Here is a 17,500-nt window from a genome sequence, read left to right as displayed (position 1 = left end):
TGTCAAACAGAAACATCTGTTTGCTCCTGCCCGCTCGTGTGCACAGGCCTGAGGCTCCCTGCTGTGACTTGTTGTACTGAAGCAGAGCTTTACGATGTGACAAACAATAAGTGGATTAATAATAAAGTCACGGTGATGTGCTGTGGCTGATTCACCGGTGCTGTTGTCCAGGATCCTCTGGACGAGAACAGGATACTTGGAGATCCGCTGAGTCACCAACAGGATGCACTCCTGAACACCATGGCAACGCAGCAACGGGCCCCGACTCACCCTCTGCACAGAGGCAGAGAGAAACACACAGACAAAACCATCCTGTTAAAACCTCCTCGTTAAGATATGTGAGATAAATGAACCGGAAACATCAGTTACAGTGTTACAGTGAGGATCCATCTGATTTGAGAAAACCGCGTTACGTTAAGTTGACCTTTAACCCTTTCCCTTCCTCACACTGCTAATCTGTTTGGGGCAATAATGTGTCCCTAACCTCTCAGGCTGTTTTTCATGGGCCCAGTAGGTTTCATGACCTCAGTGCTCACAGCATTCAGAAGAGGTCAGAGGTCAGCAGGCTCTTCTGTCTAATCTTTAAAGGTCTACAGACCTTGGTCGAAAAGCAGACAACAAAGGGCAGGAGGAGCCTCTGTAGCCTCTGGGAGACAAAGTCCCAGATACTTTTGGTGAATGTGCATACTAGAATGAAGGGTGGGCGGGGGCGGGGCCAATGGAGAGCGCACACAGGCTCCAGAGTGTCGTGCTCTCTCCTGCTGCTTTTCCAATAGTTACAGCACGAACCTGAAGAGAATCAACAGTGTCCAAAAGTTTACTATAAGATGCAGTGTCAACGCAAATACCATTCATTTCCTCTATGACCATATATGTCTAATACAGGGTTTATAGGAAACATCACCACGTCCTGCAGACGCACCTGTGCAAAAAGCAGAGGAAGCTAGGAAGCAGCTAATGCTAGTGCTAATGTTAGCTGTTGTTTAATAATGGGTAACCAAATCTGTTGTTGAGCTATGGCACAGATAGAATATATACTTGCACAGACGCACACACACCGTACGGACATGTGTAAAAACTGGTCTACTGTGAAAGACTGAAACTGAATAAAAATCAAATCCATAATGTTTAAAACTCTTAGAACTGATGATTCAACATGTGCTGTCCTTGTGAATGCATCTTGTATGTGTGTATGTGTGTGTGTGTGTGTGTGTGTGTGTGTGTGTGTGTGTGCGCATGTGTGTGTGTGTGTGTATGTGTGTAACGCCGTGTGTGTCTCACCCGTATGAAGCACTGGAACCTCTTGTCTCTGGCCAGCAGCTCTTTGTACAGTTTGACAGCCTTCAGGTGTCGGCTGCAGAACTCAGCGTAGGTCTTCCTCATGTCATCTGCACACTGACCGGAGAACTGTCAGAACACACACACACACACACACACACACACACACACACACACACACACACAAGGGTTAAACGGGAGTGAGAGAGCTTAAACGTGAAGGAAAGGCTGTTTCATCACAGTAACTAGTAAGTAAGTGGTGTGTGTGCAGAGAGCGATGTAACGTCTGTGTGTGGTTAAAACAATCATCTTCCTCTGTAACAAAAAGGTCTATCTCTGTAGGGATCCTTTCTGTCATGTTGTCACACACTTAGAATAACAATCTGAGCCTGTCAGTGGAAACAACAAGAACTTTTAGTGGACGACCTTTGACCCATCAAGGATTATGTTGAACACATCTACTGAGACATGGGCGTAGAATGGGGTAGGGATATAGAGACACGTCCCTACCAATATGCAGAAGTCACCCTACCAATCATTTTGTCCAATAATAGATATCACGTGTTTCACTGTCAACCTGCAGACGAGTCGTTCCCATGAGACAGCCGTCACTCTGTGTCCCTGTAAACAAGGTGAGTCTGCAGCTCGGTTCATTCACTGCACTACGCTGACGTTTATACAGCAGAACAACATGTCTCTTCAGATGTCGTTAATCTTCACGCTGGTCCACAACATATTCACAAACGGATAAATAATCAAACCGTGTTACTGCTCCAAACAGCAGAGACACACAGATCACGGCTCATATACTAAATGTTTCAGTGTCAGCAGTGATGAAACAATCATCATGTGTTTGTGACTCCGTCCTTCATAAGGCAGAGAAGCAGGAGAAGCAGAGACTGTGACAGCTCAACCAGATGTGAGAAGCTCCTGAACGATCACGTTTAAATCTGACTACAATCATTATTTACTTTAAATGATATTTATGTTGATGTTTACAGCAGGATGTAGCAGATACAGTGTTTGATAAATGTTGGTAAAAGTTCATACAGGGTATGTATAAATGTGTTAATCATTCAGTATACCAATCCAGTCATGTAATGGTTGTTACAGTAACAGGTTTTGGTGCAGGTGCTCTGCAGGCCTCAGAGGGATGAGTCGTGGTCCCTCAACCTGTCCCTGTCCCTGCACCTGTCCCTGTTCCTGTCCCTGTCCCTGCACCTGTTCCTACACCTGTCCCTGTCCCTGCACCTGTCCCTGTCCCTGTCCCTGTCCCTGCACCTGTCCCTGCACCTGTTCCTGCACCTGTCCCTGGTGTCCCTGCACCTGCACCTGTCCCTGTCCCTGCACCTGCACCTGTCCCTGCACCTGTCCCTGCACCTGTCCCTGTCCCTGTCCCTGCACCTGTCCCTGTCCCTGTCCCTGCACCTGTTCCTGCACCTGTCCCTGGTGTCCCTGCACCTGTTCCTGCACCTGTCCCTGGTGTCCCTGCACCTGTCCCTGTCCCTGTCCCTGCACCTGTCCCTGTCCCTGTCCCTGTCCCTGTCCCTGTCCCTGCACCTGTCCCTGCACCTGTTCCTGCACCTGTCCCTGGTGTCCCTGCACCTGTCCCTGTCCCTGTTCCTGCACCTGTCCCTGTCCCTGCACCTGCACCTGTCCCTGCACCTGTCCCTGTCCCTGTCCCTGCACCTGTCCCTGTCCCTGTCCCTGTCCCTGTCCCTGTCCCTGTCCCTGCACCTGTCCCTGCACCTGTCCCTGCACCTGTTCCTACACCTGTCCCTGTCCCTGCACCTGTCCCTGGTGTCCCTGCACCTGTCCCTGTCCCTGTCCCTGCACCTGTCCCTGTCCCTGCACCTGCACCTGTCCCTGCACCTGTCCCTGTCCCTGTCCCTGCACCTGTCCCTGTCCCTGTCCCTGCACCTGTCCCTGTCCCTGTCCCTGTCCCTGCACCTGTCCCTGCACCTGTTCCTGCACCTGTCCCTGGTGTCCCTGCACCTGTCCCTGTCCCTGTCCCTGCACCTGTCCCTGTCCCTGCACCTGCACCTGCACCTGTCCCTGTCCCTGCACCTGTCCCTGCACCTGTCCCTGTCCCTGTCCCTGCACCTGTCCCTGCACCTGTTCCTACACCTGTCCCTGTCCCTGCACCTGTCCCTGTCCCTGTCCCTGTTCCTGCACCTGTCCCTGTCCCTGCACCTGTCCCTGTCCCTGTCCCTGTCCCTGTCCCTGCACCTGTCCCTGTCCCTGTTCCTGCACCTGTCCCTGTCCCTGTGCCTGTCCCTGCACCTGTCCCTGTCCCTGTCCCTGTCCCTGTCCCTGTCCCTGCACCTGTCCCTGTCCCTGTTCCTGCACCTGTCCCTGTCCCTGTCCCTGTCCCTGTCCCTGCACCTGTCCCTGTCCCTGTCCCTGCACCTGCACCTGTCCCTGCACCTGTCCCTGTCCCTGCACCTGTCCCTGCACCTGTCCCTGTCCCTGTCCCTGTCCCTGTCCCTGCACCTGTCCCTGCACCTGTCCCTGCACCTGTTCCTACACCTGTCCCTGTCCCTGCACCTGTCCCTGTCCCTGTTCCTGCACCTGTCCCTGTCCCTGCACCTGTCCCTGTCCCTGTCCCTGTCCCTGTCCCTGCACCTGTCCCTGTCCCTGTTCCTGCACCTGTCCCTGTCCCTGTTCCTGCACCTGTCCCTGTCCCTGTCCCTGTCCCTGTCCCTGTCCCTGCACCTGTCCCTGTCCCTGTCCCTGCACCTGTCCCTGTCCCTGCACCTGTCCCTTTCCCTGTCCCTGCACCTGTCCCTGTCCCTGCACCTGTCCCTGTCCCTGTTCCTGCACCTGTCCCTGTCCCTGTCCCTGCACCTTTCCCTGTTCCTGCACCTGTCCCTGTCCCTGCACCTGTCCCTGTCCCTGTCCCTGCACCTTTCCCTGTTCCTGCACCTGTCCCTGTCCCTGCACCTGTCCCTGTCCCTGTTCCTGCACCTGCACCTGTCCCTGTCCCTGTCCCTGTCCCTGTCCCTGTCCCCGTCAATGCACCTGTCTGTCCCTGCACCTGTCTGTCCCTGTCTGCCTGTGGTGTCTGTGTGTCTGCTGCTGTGTGGTGTGTGTCAGTGTGTCAGTCACCTGCTCCAGCAGAATGTCCCCCAGCTGGTAGATGGTGAAGTTGCGGTTGGATCCGGGATGCAGGCTGAGGTTGCGTCGCAGCAGAAGCTGTGCGAGGAAGTGAGAGTGTATCCTGGTGAGCTGGTCCAGGCAGGGGAACATGGCGTGCACCGTGCTCGGGTCCAGCTGCAGCTCCTCCAGCATGCCCTGCCTGAACACCCGCTCCATGATGTGCAGGGTGCGCATGTGGTGCAGCTCGGTCTGGATCAGCTCTGAGCCGGACACAGAGAGGCAGTGAGTGATCAGAACATGAGGAGGAATGAATCAACTGCTGCTGAAGATGGAGGATGTTCTCTCACCGTAGATGACGTCCTGCCTCTTGATGACGTTCTTGCGGTGCGTCTGCAGGTAGCTGCTGTCCACCGCCATGCTCCACGAGTCCGCCTTAAAGTCCTGAGCCTCGTACTCCATGTCCTCCACGATCGACGTGTAGTAGATCTCTCCTGAACAGGACAAACCAGCAGCTTAAGAGAAGCACGTCACAGTAACACTGTAAAGAAATCCTCCTTTTATCGGAGCATCGCATGATGAACAGGAGCTGCTCGGTTACCGTCGTCGTTCAGAGACTCCATGGATATGGCTCTGTTCCTGAAGCTGAGGGAGTCAGTGGACTGGGACAGGATCCTGCGCAGCCCGAGAGGAGAGTCATCATTCAGGGTCCTACAACGACAACGACAACGACAACAGGAAACTGTCAGTGATGCTGCTCCATCTCTGCACATGTAGCCTGAACAGAGCAGCAGGAGGCCATGGTTTAGATTTCAACTGAGCTTTGATATTCATTCATTCATCTTGACTCAGAGGAAATGAAAACATGCTCCTTTTGAATGGGATCACATCTTATGACTGTAGACTACAGCGCCGCCTTCAGGCCCACTAGGATCATGTTGAGTGTCATGTCTCTTGCACGTTCCAGCTCACAGTAAATTGAGACAGGAAATAATAAAAATAGGCCACGCCCACATGAACCAACTACCAGAAACACTTCAGGTCGAGGGTCACGCTGTCACTCAGAGCCAAACAATCAAACAAGAATAAAGATGAGTCAGTTTGCAGGATGGACTGTGTTTAATGGATCAATAGAGCCTGATGATGCTGCATGATTGACAGCTGTGTACATGTGACAGAATGAGGCACGCAGTAAGAGAGAGGGTGAGAGGGTGAGAGGGTGAGAGGGTGAGCACAGAGACGCTGTTAGATTTATTGAAGTGACATGAATGACTCCTTTAACTGCTGCTGTTTAATCTACTCTTTGGTTTAGTGTTCATGCAGGTCATGAGGTCAACGAGAGGCTGTTTCATTCAGACCTGTCTGCAACAATAGAGATGCAATCTTATACAAGACGACTCTCAGTAACACAGGAGGAGGGTTAGACTGAACCTTATCCTCCCCCGGACAGGAGCAGTGTGAGGCTCACCCGGAGATGTTGTTGGTGGAGACGCTCTTGGACAGCGAGAGGCCGGAGCGACCTCTGCGTGACCCCAGCAGGGTCTGTCTGAAGCTTTCAGACGGGTAGATGGCTGAGGTCGGACGCTCGCGCATTCCTGGAGCTGAGGAGTTAATGAATGTTTGAGGTAGAGGAGAGAGAAGAGGAGGAGGAGGGTGTAGGAGGAAGGAGAATAATGAGAACCAGAGCAGCAGGTTCAGGAGGATAAATCAGGAGGAGGAAGAAGCAGGTCTCACTCTTTGTGCGCAGTGAGACGTTCTGCAGGGACGAGTTGTTCCTCATCAGAACGGTTTTCTGCTGCTGTGATGATGAAGGACACAGATCAGTTTGCACCATGGAAATATAAAACACCTCTGCAGAGCTTAAAGCAGCTCATCAAACAGCAGCCATGTTTCCTGTCTGTAAACATTCACTGATTTGTTTCTGGACTTATATATCTATGTCCTGTCTCCTGGAGGTTCATCTCCTCAGCCCCGCGTCCCGTCCAGAGACCTCCTCTGGTTCTGGACGCAGTTACTCATCTCACATCATGATCTGTAGCATCTTTAGACATCAGCTGTGTGAAGAGTTGGTTTAATGCAGCATAGCTCCGGATGACTTCAGGTAACCTGCACCTTTGCTCAGGTGTGATTTAATCAGCTGATTAAGAGAAACACAGAGTTCAGACACGGTGAGCATCACTGAGAGGCTGTGAGTCACCGAACGTCTCTCACTGATGATTCAGACTGGGAGACGCTCGATGAGCTGAAACACGTCACAGGTGAGTCCTGCATGAAGAAGTGTTTCCCTTCTGAAGGATACGTACAGACCATAACACATGTTAAACATAATGTGATGGTGAGAGCATCAGTCCCTTTCATGTTCTAACTCAGCCGCTCTCAAAGTTTCTTGCTTCTTTGATTCACCTCCATCGTTTCAGTTCGTTTATCTGCTCGTGTTTATTTAAATAAAGTTCATATTCTGAGCTGTCGGAGCAGCAGAACATGGTGTGACTCTCTATGTATGAATGTTCTGGTGACCTGTGACATGTCTCATCCATGATCACAGGTTTAAACATCTGACAGTGTCAGTCTGTGGTTTAGGGGCCTTTGGAGGAAACATGTTACAGCAGTTAGACTGTTTAGTTCATGTGCAGACATCACAGTAGAAGAGTAACACTGAACATGTACAGTAAATATACACGACTCAACACAAAGGTGTGTCTTACCCTCTGTTTCATCTTCGCACAGTTGGGCAGAGTGTCTCTGCAGCGGTTGTGGATGGTCACATTGCATGCTGGGAAAATAAAGACATGAAAGCAAAGAAAAAGAAAGACGTCAAAACTGTTTAAACTTCTGTGTTTTACAACAAGACTACACGAGCGCAAAGAGGACAGATCGTGTTCTCTGTGTGTGTGTGTGTGTGTGTGTGTGTGTGTGTGTGTGTGTGCGTGTGTGTGTGTGTGTGTGTGTGAGTGTGTGTGTGTACATCAGTGTCTGAACTCTCACTTCTCCTCCACTCTCATGCATGTCTTGCTCCCTGCTCATGCAGACAGTGTCAGTGTGACTCACTGGGGCAGCTGAGCGCCTCCTTGGCGGTGATGCTCTTGTTGCAGGCGGAGCACAGCGTGGTCCCTGACACCGTCAGAGAGGTGAAGAGGTGACCGTTGCTGTAACGAGCCTCCCTCTCCCTCGCCGCCTTCTCTCGCTCCCTCATCCGCTCTCTCTCTTTGTTCTGGGGGAGACAAAAGACAGACATACAAAGCTCATCAGAGGGAGTGTTCAAAGAGGAAGCAGAAGTTCGGTCATCTGCACATTGCCTCATGGGCCTGAAGAGAAGCGAGTTGCCATGGTTACAGCATCACTGCTGCACTGGGGCTGTATCAAACTACCTGAGGGGTCAGGAGAACTGACTTCACCGTCCACAGGTGTGACATCAGGATCATTACCTAACTGTAACTGTGAGAGTCGACATTAACAGGAGGGAAAGGTGAGTCAAACTGCTGCAGGCCCAGAGATGGTGAGGTCACAGGTGCAGCGAGAGGAAGCAGCTCAGACAGGCCGCAGTCAGCAGAGACATCTGTCCCTCAGAGCAGCTCCGCAGTGAACCAGGGGTCCCTGTTACATCACTTATTTCACTGTAACAACTTCCCTCCTACATTTACACAGTCATCAGTTCTTCTCCACATTTTCAAACTGGCTTGTTACGTTAGCTCTGTGCATCACTGAGCGTCTCCTGATTTCAGCCTTAATGAACAATAAGTGGTACCAAAGCTGCTTCCTCAGTGCCTCCATCAGGTCGCATCACACAGGACAGTCGTCACATGTTGAAGAGGAGGTAACAGACAGACAGACAGACAGAGAGGGACACTGCAGCGTGGAGGCGTCGAGCGAAGCAGCACACATGGACGATGAGCAGCAGCAACACATTCCCCATCCCACTGATTCACACACTGGAGCAAATATGAGGTTAGCTTCAGTTAGCTTAGCACAGAAACAGCTGACTTTGTGACTTTGCCTGGATGCTGCACGGATACTGCAGGACACGACTGACAGCAGGACGGAGACTTTACACACAGCTCCCTCTGAGCCGGAACAGACTGTATATAGACAGCTGTCCTGCACCTGTAAGCTCAGTCGAGAGCTCAGGTGCTCTTGTTCAAGATACGAGAGGTCCACAGTGTTTGACTGTAACCTTCACAGACAGGATCATCCACCTGAAGCTTAAATCTAAAACTGAGTCTGTCGGTGCCTTTCAGCCGCGTCACCACAAACATCAGAGCGACAGATAAACTCATGCGTTGGTTTGAGGATCAGCGCTGGTGTTACTCAGATTATTGATCTGCAGTGTGGGAAGTTCTCTGCTTGTTCATCCTGACGTCTGCATCGAGTCATCGGCCTGATCCCACACCCTCACATGGACCAGCTTTTCTGCAGGAGCAGTATCCTCCTCTGACTCCAACATCCGTCAGAGATCCATTTACTCTTCAGCTGGCTGTCTTCATTGTCACGCTGGGAATGAGTTTCATGGGCCTTCCTGTTTGTAGTGGACGAATGTGAAACGGTCACAGCATGGATCAGCTCGGGGACTGTTGGAAGTCTGGGAACTTTCTACTGACGTGAGCATCAGAATCTGTCAACCCGTACATCACCGACACTTTGTGAAGGAGGACAGGGAGGACACACCTGCACCCATGAGACAGACACAGTTCAGCACCTGAGAGGCCGAGGACTCATCCATCAACTGACACGTGCACGCACGCCTCTGTGACACACGAGCAGAAGGGATAGTTGGTGGGTGCTAACACCCAATGTAACACCTACGCCCTCTGCTCAGAGAATAACTATCAGAGCTCTGACACAAGTCTTCTTCTTCTTCTTCTTCTCTCTCTTCAGCTTAAAGGGGCAAACCCTGGGAAGTTACATTTTTAGACCTGTCTGTCTGACCTCTCCCGTCTGTCGGACCTGTCCCTGTCTGTCTGACCCCTCCCTGTCTGTCTGACCCAACCCTGACCTAACCCTAACCCTGACGTCCACTGCTGTAGTTAGAATTAATATTATTTGTTTCACACATAAATACAAACATTTTAAACCCATGAAGAAAATAAAAACGTGCACGCGTGTGTTTAGCAAAGCCAGTAAACGTGTTATATATCCGACCACAGGCTGCATCGATGTTCAAAGTGTGACACAAACATATAAACTGATCGTTGCTATGGCCACCAGAGGGAGTCAGCTCATACATGTAAACATGGATGGTTTGAAGTGAAATGGAAAATAAAACATCTGTTCAGCCTGACAGACCATAATGCAGAAACATTAAGACTCTGGCAGGTCCAGTGAGTAACATCGATTATCTCGTTACCATGGCCCCTGCCAGTAGGGGGGGGGGATATTTCGAGGCAAGTGAACACTTAGTCCTTAAAGTTAAAGTTGGAAGCAGAAAAAATGTGTGGACGTGAGCGACTTTGACCAGGACGACTGGCTCGGAGCATCTCCAGACCTGCAGCTCTTGTGGAGTGTTCCCGGCCTGCGATTTTTACACGATTTGGTCGTGTCCGACAAATCTCCAGCGTCAGGCCCGATTATGAACATGGGGACCGATGAACGGACGTGTAGTGTAACATAACTGAAGAACAGCGATGCTGCGTCCTGGACGCTCCGTGACACCCCGACCAGCATGTCAGAACTTTTTGTATTGTCCTTCCTGGTCTGACATCTCCTACGACGTGTTCCCTGACGTTGACCAGTAAGATGACAGAGTGCTCTGATGCCTAAATGTGTGACTGACAATTTCTTGTCCCGCCTCCCCGATGACCTACGTACTCGCGCAAGATATTGAACGATGATTGGTCGGGGTCATACTTGTAGTGTTGCCAGTCTCCCGACCACAGACTGTATAAAAAGATGGCCAACATGACAGCTCCCTAAAAGTGAAGCCATGCCCTCTCTATCGCCCCCTGCTGACTGGCTGCAGTATAGCTCATAAAGCCCGCCTCCTCCATGTTAACAGATGGGACATGAGTCAAACTGTAAAATCAAAATACACGTCAAATACATTTTTCTCCAACATGGTTTCTGTCATTATAGTTAGTTCTTATCCTGCTGATTTATGTCACAGTGTTCATTTTACTGACAAGTTTACTTTTAATTAGTTATTTGATGCTGTCAAAATGATGATTGACAGCTCTGTTGACCAATACAGCTCCTGCAGTCGATCAGTTCCGGGTGAGCAGAGCGGAGGACGAACGGTGAGAGGAGACGTAACTAAAACAATCACTACAGTCATTGAAGTTTCCATACCTGTGAACTTTAACCTCAGACCAACACAAGAAGCTGTTCTGCTGTTAAACACACCGGCGTGCGGGATCCTTGCTGTAAGTTAAGTGTGTGTTTGGGTTAGCGGAAGTGGCTACGGCCGCTTCACTCGCCGATCTCTACTGCGCAGACTCTGGCTCCGTATGACGTCACCATTGCAAGATGGCAGCGCCTATCACAGGGGCTGTTTTGGCATCAATTACGTACAATGGGAGCAGATGGAGACGCGTCGTCCTTCTATATATACAGTCATTGCTCCCGACCAAAACACGGCACGACGTTATGCCACTGTGACTGATTAATCTGAGCAAAAGGGGGCCTACACAACATCAGGCAGGTGGTCATAATGTTACAGCTGATCGTGTACAGACCTGTAGAGCTCATTGATCTGGGCCCACTGAATCACTTGTAGGAAATGTAGTTTTTACTGCTGCATGAGAGAACCTTATTCTTCAGCTATTCTTGAGAGAATGTGACATCGGGCTTCCTCCCACAGTCCAAACACCTGCTCGGTAGGTTCCCGTAGGTGTGAGTGTGACAGTTCGTCTGTGTGTGTGTCGGCCCTGTGATTGACACTTTTTTGATAAACACTTAAAACACTTCTAAAGAGCTGTGGTTCTTTAATGTTTCATGTTTCAATCATACCTCCCTGAGCTGTGTGCAACAACAGGAAGCAAAGAACAACCAGAACAACGCTGAACAACAGTGTAACGACCGACATGTAATTACAAAGGCTGATAATTCGTCTGTTTCAGGCTCTCAGTAAATACTGACCTGCATGGCTTAAGCCATAAATCTGTTAGCAAAGTTGTTAGCTCAGGTATGCTATGCTATGCTATGCTATGCTATGCTAGCTCTGACATCGACCATTTTAAACAAACACATAAAAAAAGACTTTCTCTCAGACAGTCACGACTCGAGGAGCCGCGACTCTTCCTTCTCACCGTCAGTGACATTCCCGTCAGAGTACGTCCGCCTCGGCTGCAGGCTGCGGCAGTCTCGGCTCTGTGATGACCTCTGGGGTCTCCTAACCATGAAATCAGGGGCTCCCGAGCTCTGTCATTTCCTGTGACTTTATTTCTGTCCTGTTTTTGTGCAGTTTCTCTCTCAGAGAGGAAGAAGCTCCTGTGACGATCACATGACCACGATGTGAAAGCAGAAGTCACAGCGGCTGATTTCAACACCCCGACACACAGCTGATCTACAGACGCCTGCGACGCCTGCGACGCCTGCGACGCCTGCGACGCCTGACGACGTGTTTGCACCTTGAGAGAAGCAGAGTAAACGGTTTACCTGTCTCTTACTAACACCTGAGTCAGACTTGTTGCAGCAGCATATTGTAGCTTTTGGAAACTTTAGACCAGAAACTGAACACACTGAAAATATGATGTGAACTGAATATGTGCTGAAAGACTCAGAAACACACGAGAAAGACAGAGACAGACATGTTGTGACTGAAGACACAGGGCGGGGGGGCAGGGGGGGCACAGACAGCAATAACCTTGTTCATCTTAAATATAAGCAACGATTACATTTTAGTTTGATAACATGTCCTTAAAAAGGTTTGAGCCAAACACACGTGACCTGCATGAATCAGGACGCCAAAGGAGGACGGAGGATACGAGGAGGTGGAGCGACCTTTTGACCCAAACTACCTTTCAGGGCCTTCTGGGCCTTCCTGTGAGCGGGCCTGCTGAGACTGAACCGCTCTCACGTCTGTGACGCTGAACAGACACAACTCAATAATAAGAGTACAGGAGGTGAGAAACAGCTGATCCGACGCACCCAAAGGGGTTAAATCACGTCTCCACCTCACCTGCACCACCTCACCTGCACCACCTCACCTGCACCACCACACCTGCACCACCACACCTGCATCACCACACCTGCACCACCACACCTGCATCACCTCACCTGCACCACCACACCTGCACCACCTCACCTGCACCACCTCACCTGCATCACCTCACCTGCACCAACATCCAAAGCCCGCCTGCAGACCTGTCTCTCCTCTTCTTTCCCTCAAAAGCGGGAGGACCAAAGAAACGTCCCCGAGAGCTTCATTGTTGTTTTGTTACCTTGATACCTTGACCTTGACCTTGACCTTGTTGGTGACTGTGCATCGTTTGTAACTCTTTGTTTATGTTTACTCTTTGTTTATGTTTCCTTTGTTACTTTAATCTGAGCTTGTTAATTGAAGAGAGCGATCCTGAAGAGGATGATGTCACTCTCATACACCTCATTCAGAAGCGACCTGAGGATGAGGATGTGTTTAAGGTGGTTAAGATGAGTTAGAGTTCCTTCAGTCATCGTTTTGTACGACAGGTGTGTGAACGGTGCTGATCCAGAGTTTAAACAGGAACACGCAGCTTCATCTTCACACGTGTCCTTTCTACTGTGGACTCCCTCCTTCTGCTTCAGAAGCACTGAACCAAAGCACACCTGTTAGACCTCACCTGTGCTGTTAATAGTTCAGAGGAGGTTAGATATTTTCTATAGATGAGGACTTTGCAGCTAAAGCTACCTCCTGTAAGTGAAACCTGACAGAAAGAATCGCACACGAGCGACCATGAGAGGCTCCACAGACACAGTGAGAGCTTTTCATCCTGCCTGGCTCTGATAGCTTTGTGCAGAACCCCCCCTCCCTCAGCAGACTCACTTTAAACCAGTTGAGCTTCTTCTACACGGATCAGTCACTCCCACTCCTCCTGCGCCCGGCCTGCAGCGCGGCTCAAACTCACATGGTTTGATGCTTTGCACAGAAACATCTATATGTGTTTGTTTTGTTGTAGCATTGTGATAAATGTCCAATGTTTGAGGGGCAACAAAGACCTGATGCTTCTACCCCTCTCACCTTTGCCCTTAGAGTTTAAAAGACGTTTAGTAAAGTCTCCCCACGGATCATCGGTCCTCGTGCTGTGACAGGAAGCCCCACCATGCGTTAGGCTCGAGCCTGCACCTGTGATGAGGCCTGTCTCTCTGTCCTGTAACTCGCGGTCTGTGTGCTGCAGAGCTCCCAGGACTCGCTTCAGGAGAGCTTCAGGACTATAAATACTCGGCCTCGGAGCAGGACTTGATTGCTATTTCTGCAGCCTCCTCCTCGTTCCTCCGCTGACATGGCAGGCAGAAGGACTTCAGTTAAAGAGAGAGTCTCCTGCTGAGAGACGCAACGCGGAAACGATCACAGTGACAGTTTCAGCTCGAGACATTAACTAGAATTAGAACTGAAGAAAATAGAAACACTTGTTATTTTTCTAAATGAGTGTCTCGACTTGTTGCTTCCTTTTCCCGGTCTTTGCCTCATTTCTCGTCCGATAACTGAATAATGTGATGAGTCAATCAATGACTTCCTGTCTCTTTATCTCTGTCAGAACGATGTCTTAGCATGATGCCACGATCATGTTGGAACGCTCCAGCTTTAGCCTCTTAGCCGCTCATGACCAAGATGCTCCAGAAGGTTTGAGCTGCCGTAGGTGAAGAGAGATATAGTTTAAGATGCAGGTGAAATTCAGCCTGCATGACTCAGGTGCTCTAAAAGGACCTCAAGCATGTGCACAACGTTTGTGAGATCAAAGTTTGATGTGTGAGTGCTGAAGGTCTCGGACTGAGTCACGGACTGCTCCTTTAAACGTGAGCGAGGACGGGCTGTGACCTGGACACCTGTCCCCGCTCAGCCGGGTCCTGATGTTCATTAAATCACCTGCTGTCTCCCCCTCTCTCTCTCCCTCTCTCTCTCCCTCTCCCTCTCTCCCCTTCTCTCTCTCTCTCCCTCTCTCTCTCTCCCCCTCCCTCTCTCTCCCTCTCTCCCCCTCTCTCTCTCCCTGTCTCTCTCTCTCTCCCTGTCTCTCTCTCCCTCTCTCTCTCCCTCTCCCTCTCTCCCCTTCTCCCTCTCTCTCTCTCCCCCTCCCTCTCTCTCCCTCTCTCCCCCTCTCTCTCTCCCTGTCTCTCTCTCTCTCTCTCTCTCTCCCTCTCTCTCTCTCTCTCTCTCTCTCTCCCTGTCTCTCTCTCCCTCCCTCTCTCTCTCCCTCTCTCTCCCTCCCTCTCCCTCTCCCTCTCCCTCTCTCTCTCCCTCCCTCTCTCCCTCTCTCCCTCCCTCCCTCTCTCCCTCTCCCTCTCCCTCTCTCCCTCCCTCTCTCCCTCTGTCTCTCTCCCTCCCTCTCCCTCTCTCTCCCTCTCCCTCCCTCTCTCCCTCTCTCCCTCTCCCTCTCTCTCTCTCTCTCCCCCTCCCTGTCTCCCTCCCTCTCTCCCTCCCTCCCTCTCCCTCCCTCCCTCTCTCCCTCTCCCTGTCTCCCTGTCTCCCTCCCTCTCTCTCCCTCCCTCCCTCTCTCTCCCTCCCTTTCTCCCTCTCTCCCTCTCTCTCCCTCTCTCTCTCTCTCTCCCCCTCCCTGTCTCCCTCCCTCTCTCCCTCCCTCCCTCTCCCTCCCTCCCTCTCTCCCTCTCCCTGTCTCCCTCCCTCTCTCTCCCTCCCTCCCTCTCCCTCCCTCCCTCTCTCCCTCCCTCTCTCTCCCTCCCTCCCTCTCTCTCCCTCCCTTTCTCCCTCTCTCCCTCTCTCTCCCTCTCTCCCTCTCTCCCTCTCTCTCTCTCTCCGTGTGATTTCTGTTCCACTTTGAGGACAGCTGAAGCCGCTGTGGGGACTGAGGTGGTCCAGTTACCCAGATTGATTCCTACCGGACAGCAAAGCACCCTGGGAGATTTAAGTTTAGCCTCCCTGGCCGACATATTTGTGACTGCCTGTCACGGGGTCGAGCTGAACAAGTGGATAAGCAGAGGAGCAGCTGTCCAGCCTCTGTGAGCCTCTGTGAGCACAGATGGTTCATATTGTTTTTATCATATAGACTGTAACTATATTTAATCTGCAGGGTGACGAGTTCAGCTGACAAGTTACCCATCATGCAGCCATCCTGGCCTTTCCTGGGCGCTCCTGACTCACAGAAAGTGTTGAAATGATTCATGTAAAAATCAGTTTATTTCGAGCGCTGTAGGAGGCTCCTGCAGCGCAGACATTGTTCTGCATGATTCCTTGTTTATGTGAAGCTCCAACAACAGAGCTGGAGAGAGCAGCGATTGTAACTCCTGCAGTCACAATGATGTATGGACAGTATGTGCGATGGAAATATACTGGAAGTCTCCATTTTCACACGGCGGCCATTCATTAAGGCTGCTCTTCAAAAATGTACGTCCTTTAATCTGTGTATGACATCATCAGCATGAGCCAGCGTGGGCCTGGAGCTGCCACGTGAGACCACAGACTGTTTACAAAGATGGCCGACATGACAGCTCTGTAATGGTACGATCGCTTCGTACCGTACCTGTGTGCCCCCCCCTCTCCCCCACTGGTCAGCTTCCACATGAATAATTTGGTTCTGTACCTGAGCACACCTGCCCAGGACTCTGACGCAGACGTTGGCAGTAATGCACCTCGAAAACAAGGAGAAGAAGAAGAGTGTCATCAATACGGAACATTGTTTCTGTGTAGAAAGCGTGAGATCACATGAGGCCAAGCCCGCACACTGGAGCCGACCTTCGCACTGGGCCTGCTGTTATTCATGTTTTGGAGGAAATCTCAGGAGCGACCCGCTCACCTACACGCCTACGGTACCAGGCCCGGCAGTTCAGTTCAGAGGATCAGATGGACGTTATAAAAAGTGGTCCACTTCTGTGGTTTGGTACGGTTACCTTTCACACCGGATGCGTACCGTACCCGAGTACACATGAACCGTACTCGAGACCGCCTCCTCAAGTGGACCCGCACACAGTATCAACGAACCATACACACTGTTCACAGTCACCAAACGAACCGGACTTTGAGGTCAAGTGTACTCGGATCCGGGCCTGAGTCCCTGATGTGAAAGCCATATAAAAGTGAAGCCAAACCCTCTCTATCGCCCCCTGCTGACTGGCTGCAGTATAGCTCATAAAGCCCGCCTCCTCCATGTTAACAGATGGGACATGAGTCAAACTATAAAATCAAAATACACGTCAAATACATTTTTCTCCAACATGGTTTCTGTCATTATAGTTAGTTCTTATCACGCTGATTTATGTCACAGTGTTCATTTTTCTGACAAGTTTACTTTTAATTAGTTATTTGATGCTATAAAAAGGGGGCATGGCCTCATGATTGACAGCTCTGTTGACAAATGGGGCTCCTGCAGCGTTCTGTTCCCGAGTAGCAGAGTAGAGGAGGAACGGCGAGAGGAGACGTAACTAACACTAACACTACAGTCATTGAACTTTCCATCAGCGTGAATATCTGCTTCAGACCGACACAAGAAGCTGTTCTGCTGCAGACTGAGCCCACCTGAGGGCTCCAACACGCCAAGGACACCTGAGGGTCCAACACGCCAAGGACACCTGAGGGCTCCAACACGCCAAGGACACCTGAGGGCTCCAACACGCCAAGGACACCTGAGGGCTCCAACACGCCAAGGACACCTGAGGGCTCCAACACGCCAAGGACACCTGAGGGCTCCAACACGCCAAGGACACCTGAGGGCTCCAACACGCCAAGGACACCTGAGGGTTCCAACACGCCAAGGACACCTGAGGGCTCCGACACGCCAAGGACACCTGAGGGCTCCAACAGGCCTAGGACACCTGAGAGCTCCATCAGGCCAAGGACACCTGAGGGATCCAACACGCCAAGGACACCTGAGGGATCCAACACGCCAAGGACACCTGAGGGCTCCGACACGGCTCCGACACCTGAGGGCTCCGACACAGTGAGGACACCTGAGGGCTCAAACACGGTGAGGACACCTGCACACACTCTGGATACAGAAGATGGCAGCGCCGGCTCCGGGGGGGGGGTTAGCTTCACTTCTGTACAACA

General features: G+C 51.2%; 1 protein-coding gene across 4 annotated transcripts in view; it reads right to left on the bottom strand.

Annotated features, from left to right (window-relative positions):
• The window catches only part of arhgef2a (Rho guanine nucleotide exchange factor (GEF) 2a), a 29,165-nt gene that overhangs the window by 10,696 nt on the left and 969 nt on the right, over positions 1–17,500 (bottom strand). For 2 of the 4 annotated variants that reach the window (XM_069681107.1, XM_069681110.1), the window contains exons 2-10: positions 7,423–7,585; positions 7,080–7,147; positions 6,109–6,172; positions 5,843–5,975; positions 4,976–5,085; positions 4,725–4,868; positions 4,387–4,637; positions 1,282–1,407; positions 156–273 (exon numbers count right to left, since the gene is read on the bottom strand). In XM_069681107.1, coding sequence (XP_069537208.1) covers positions 156–273; positions 1,282–1,407; positions 4,387–4,637; positions 4,725–4,868; positions 4,976–5,085; positions 5,843–5,975; positions 6,109–6,172; positions 7,080–7,147; positions 7,423–7,585 — 1,177 coding nt within the window. Of the gene's footprint in view, positions 1–155; positions 274–1,281; positions 1,408–4,386; positions 4,638–4,724; positions 4,869–4,975; positions 5,086–5,842; positions 5,976–6,108; positions 6,173–7,079; positions 7,148–7,422; positions 7,586–11,612; positions 11,680–17,500 lie in introns of those variants that run through there. The other 2 variants (XM_069681109.1, XM_069681108.1) reach the window with 2 other exon arrangements.

The sequence above is a fragment of the Semicossyphus pulcher genome, unplaced genomic scaffold (genome assembly GCF_022749685.1).
Source record: "Semicossyphus pulcher isolate SPU_LCO1_2020_fin unplaced genomic scaffold, fSemPul1.0.p SCAF_5, whole genome shotgun sequence".
Lineage (NCBI taxonomy): Eukaryota > Metazoa > Chordata > Actinopteri > Labriformes > Labridae > Semicossyphus > Semicossyphus pulcher.
Note: the sequence above shows the minus strand (reverse complement) of the source record. Positions and strands in the feature narration are given on the sequence as shown.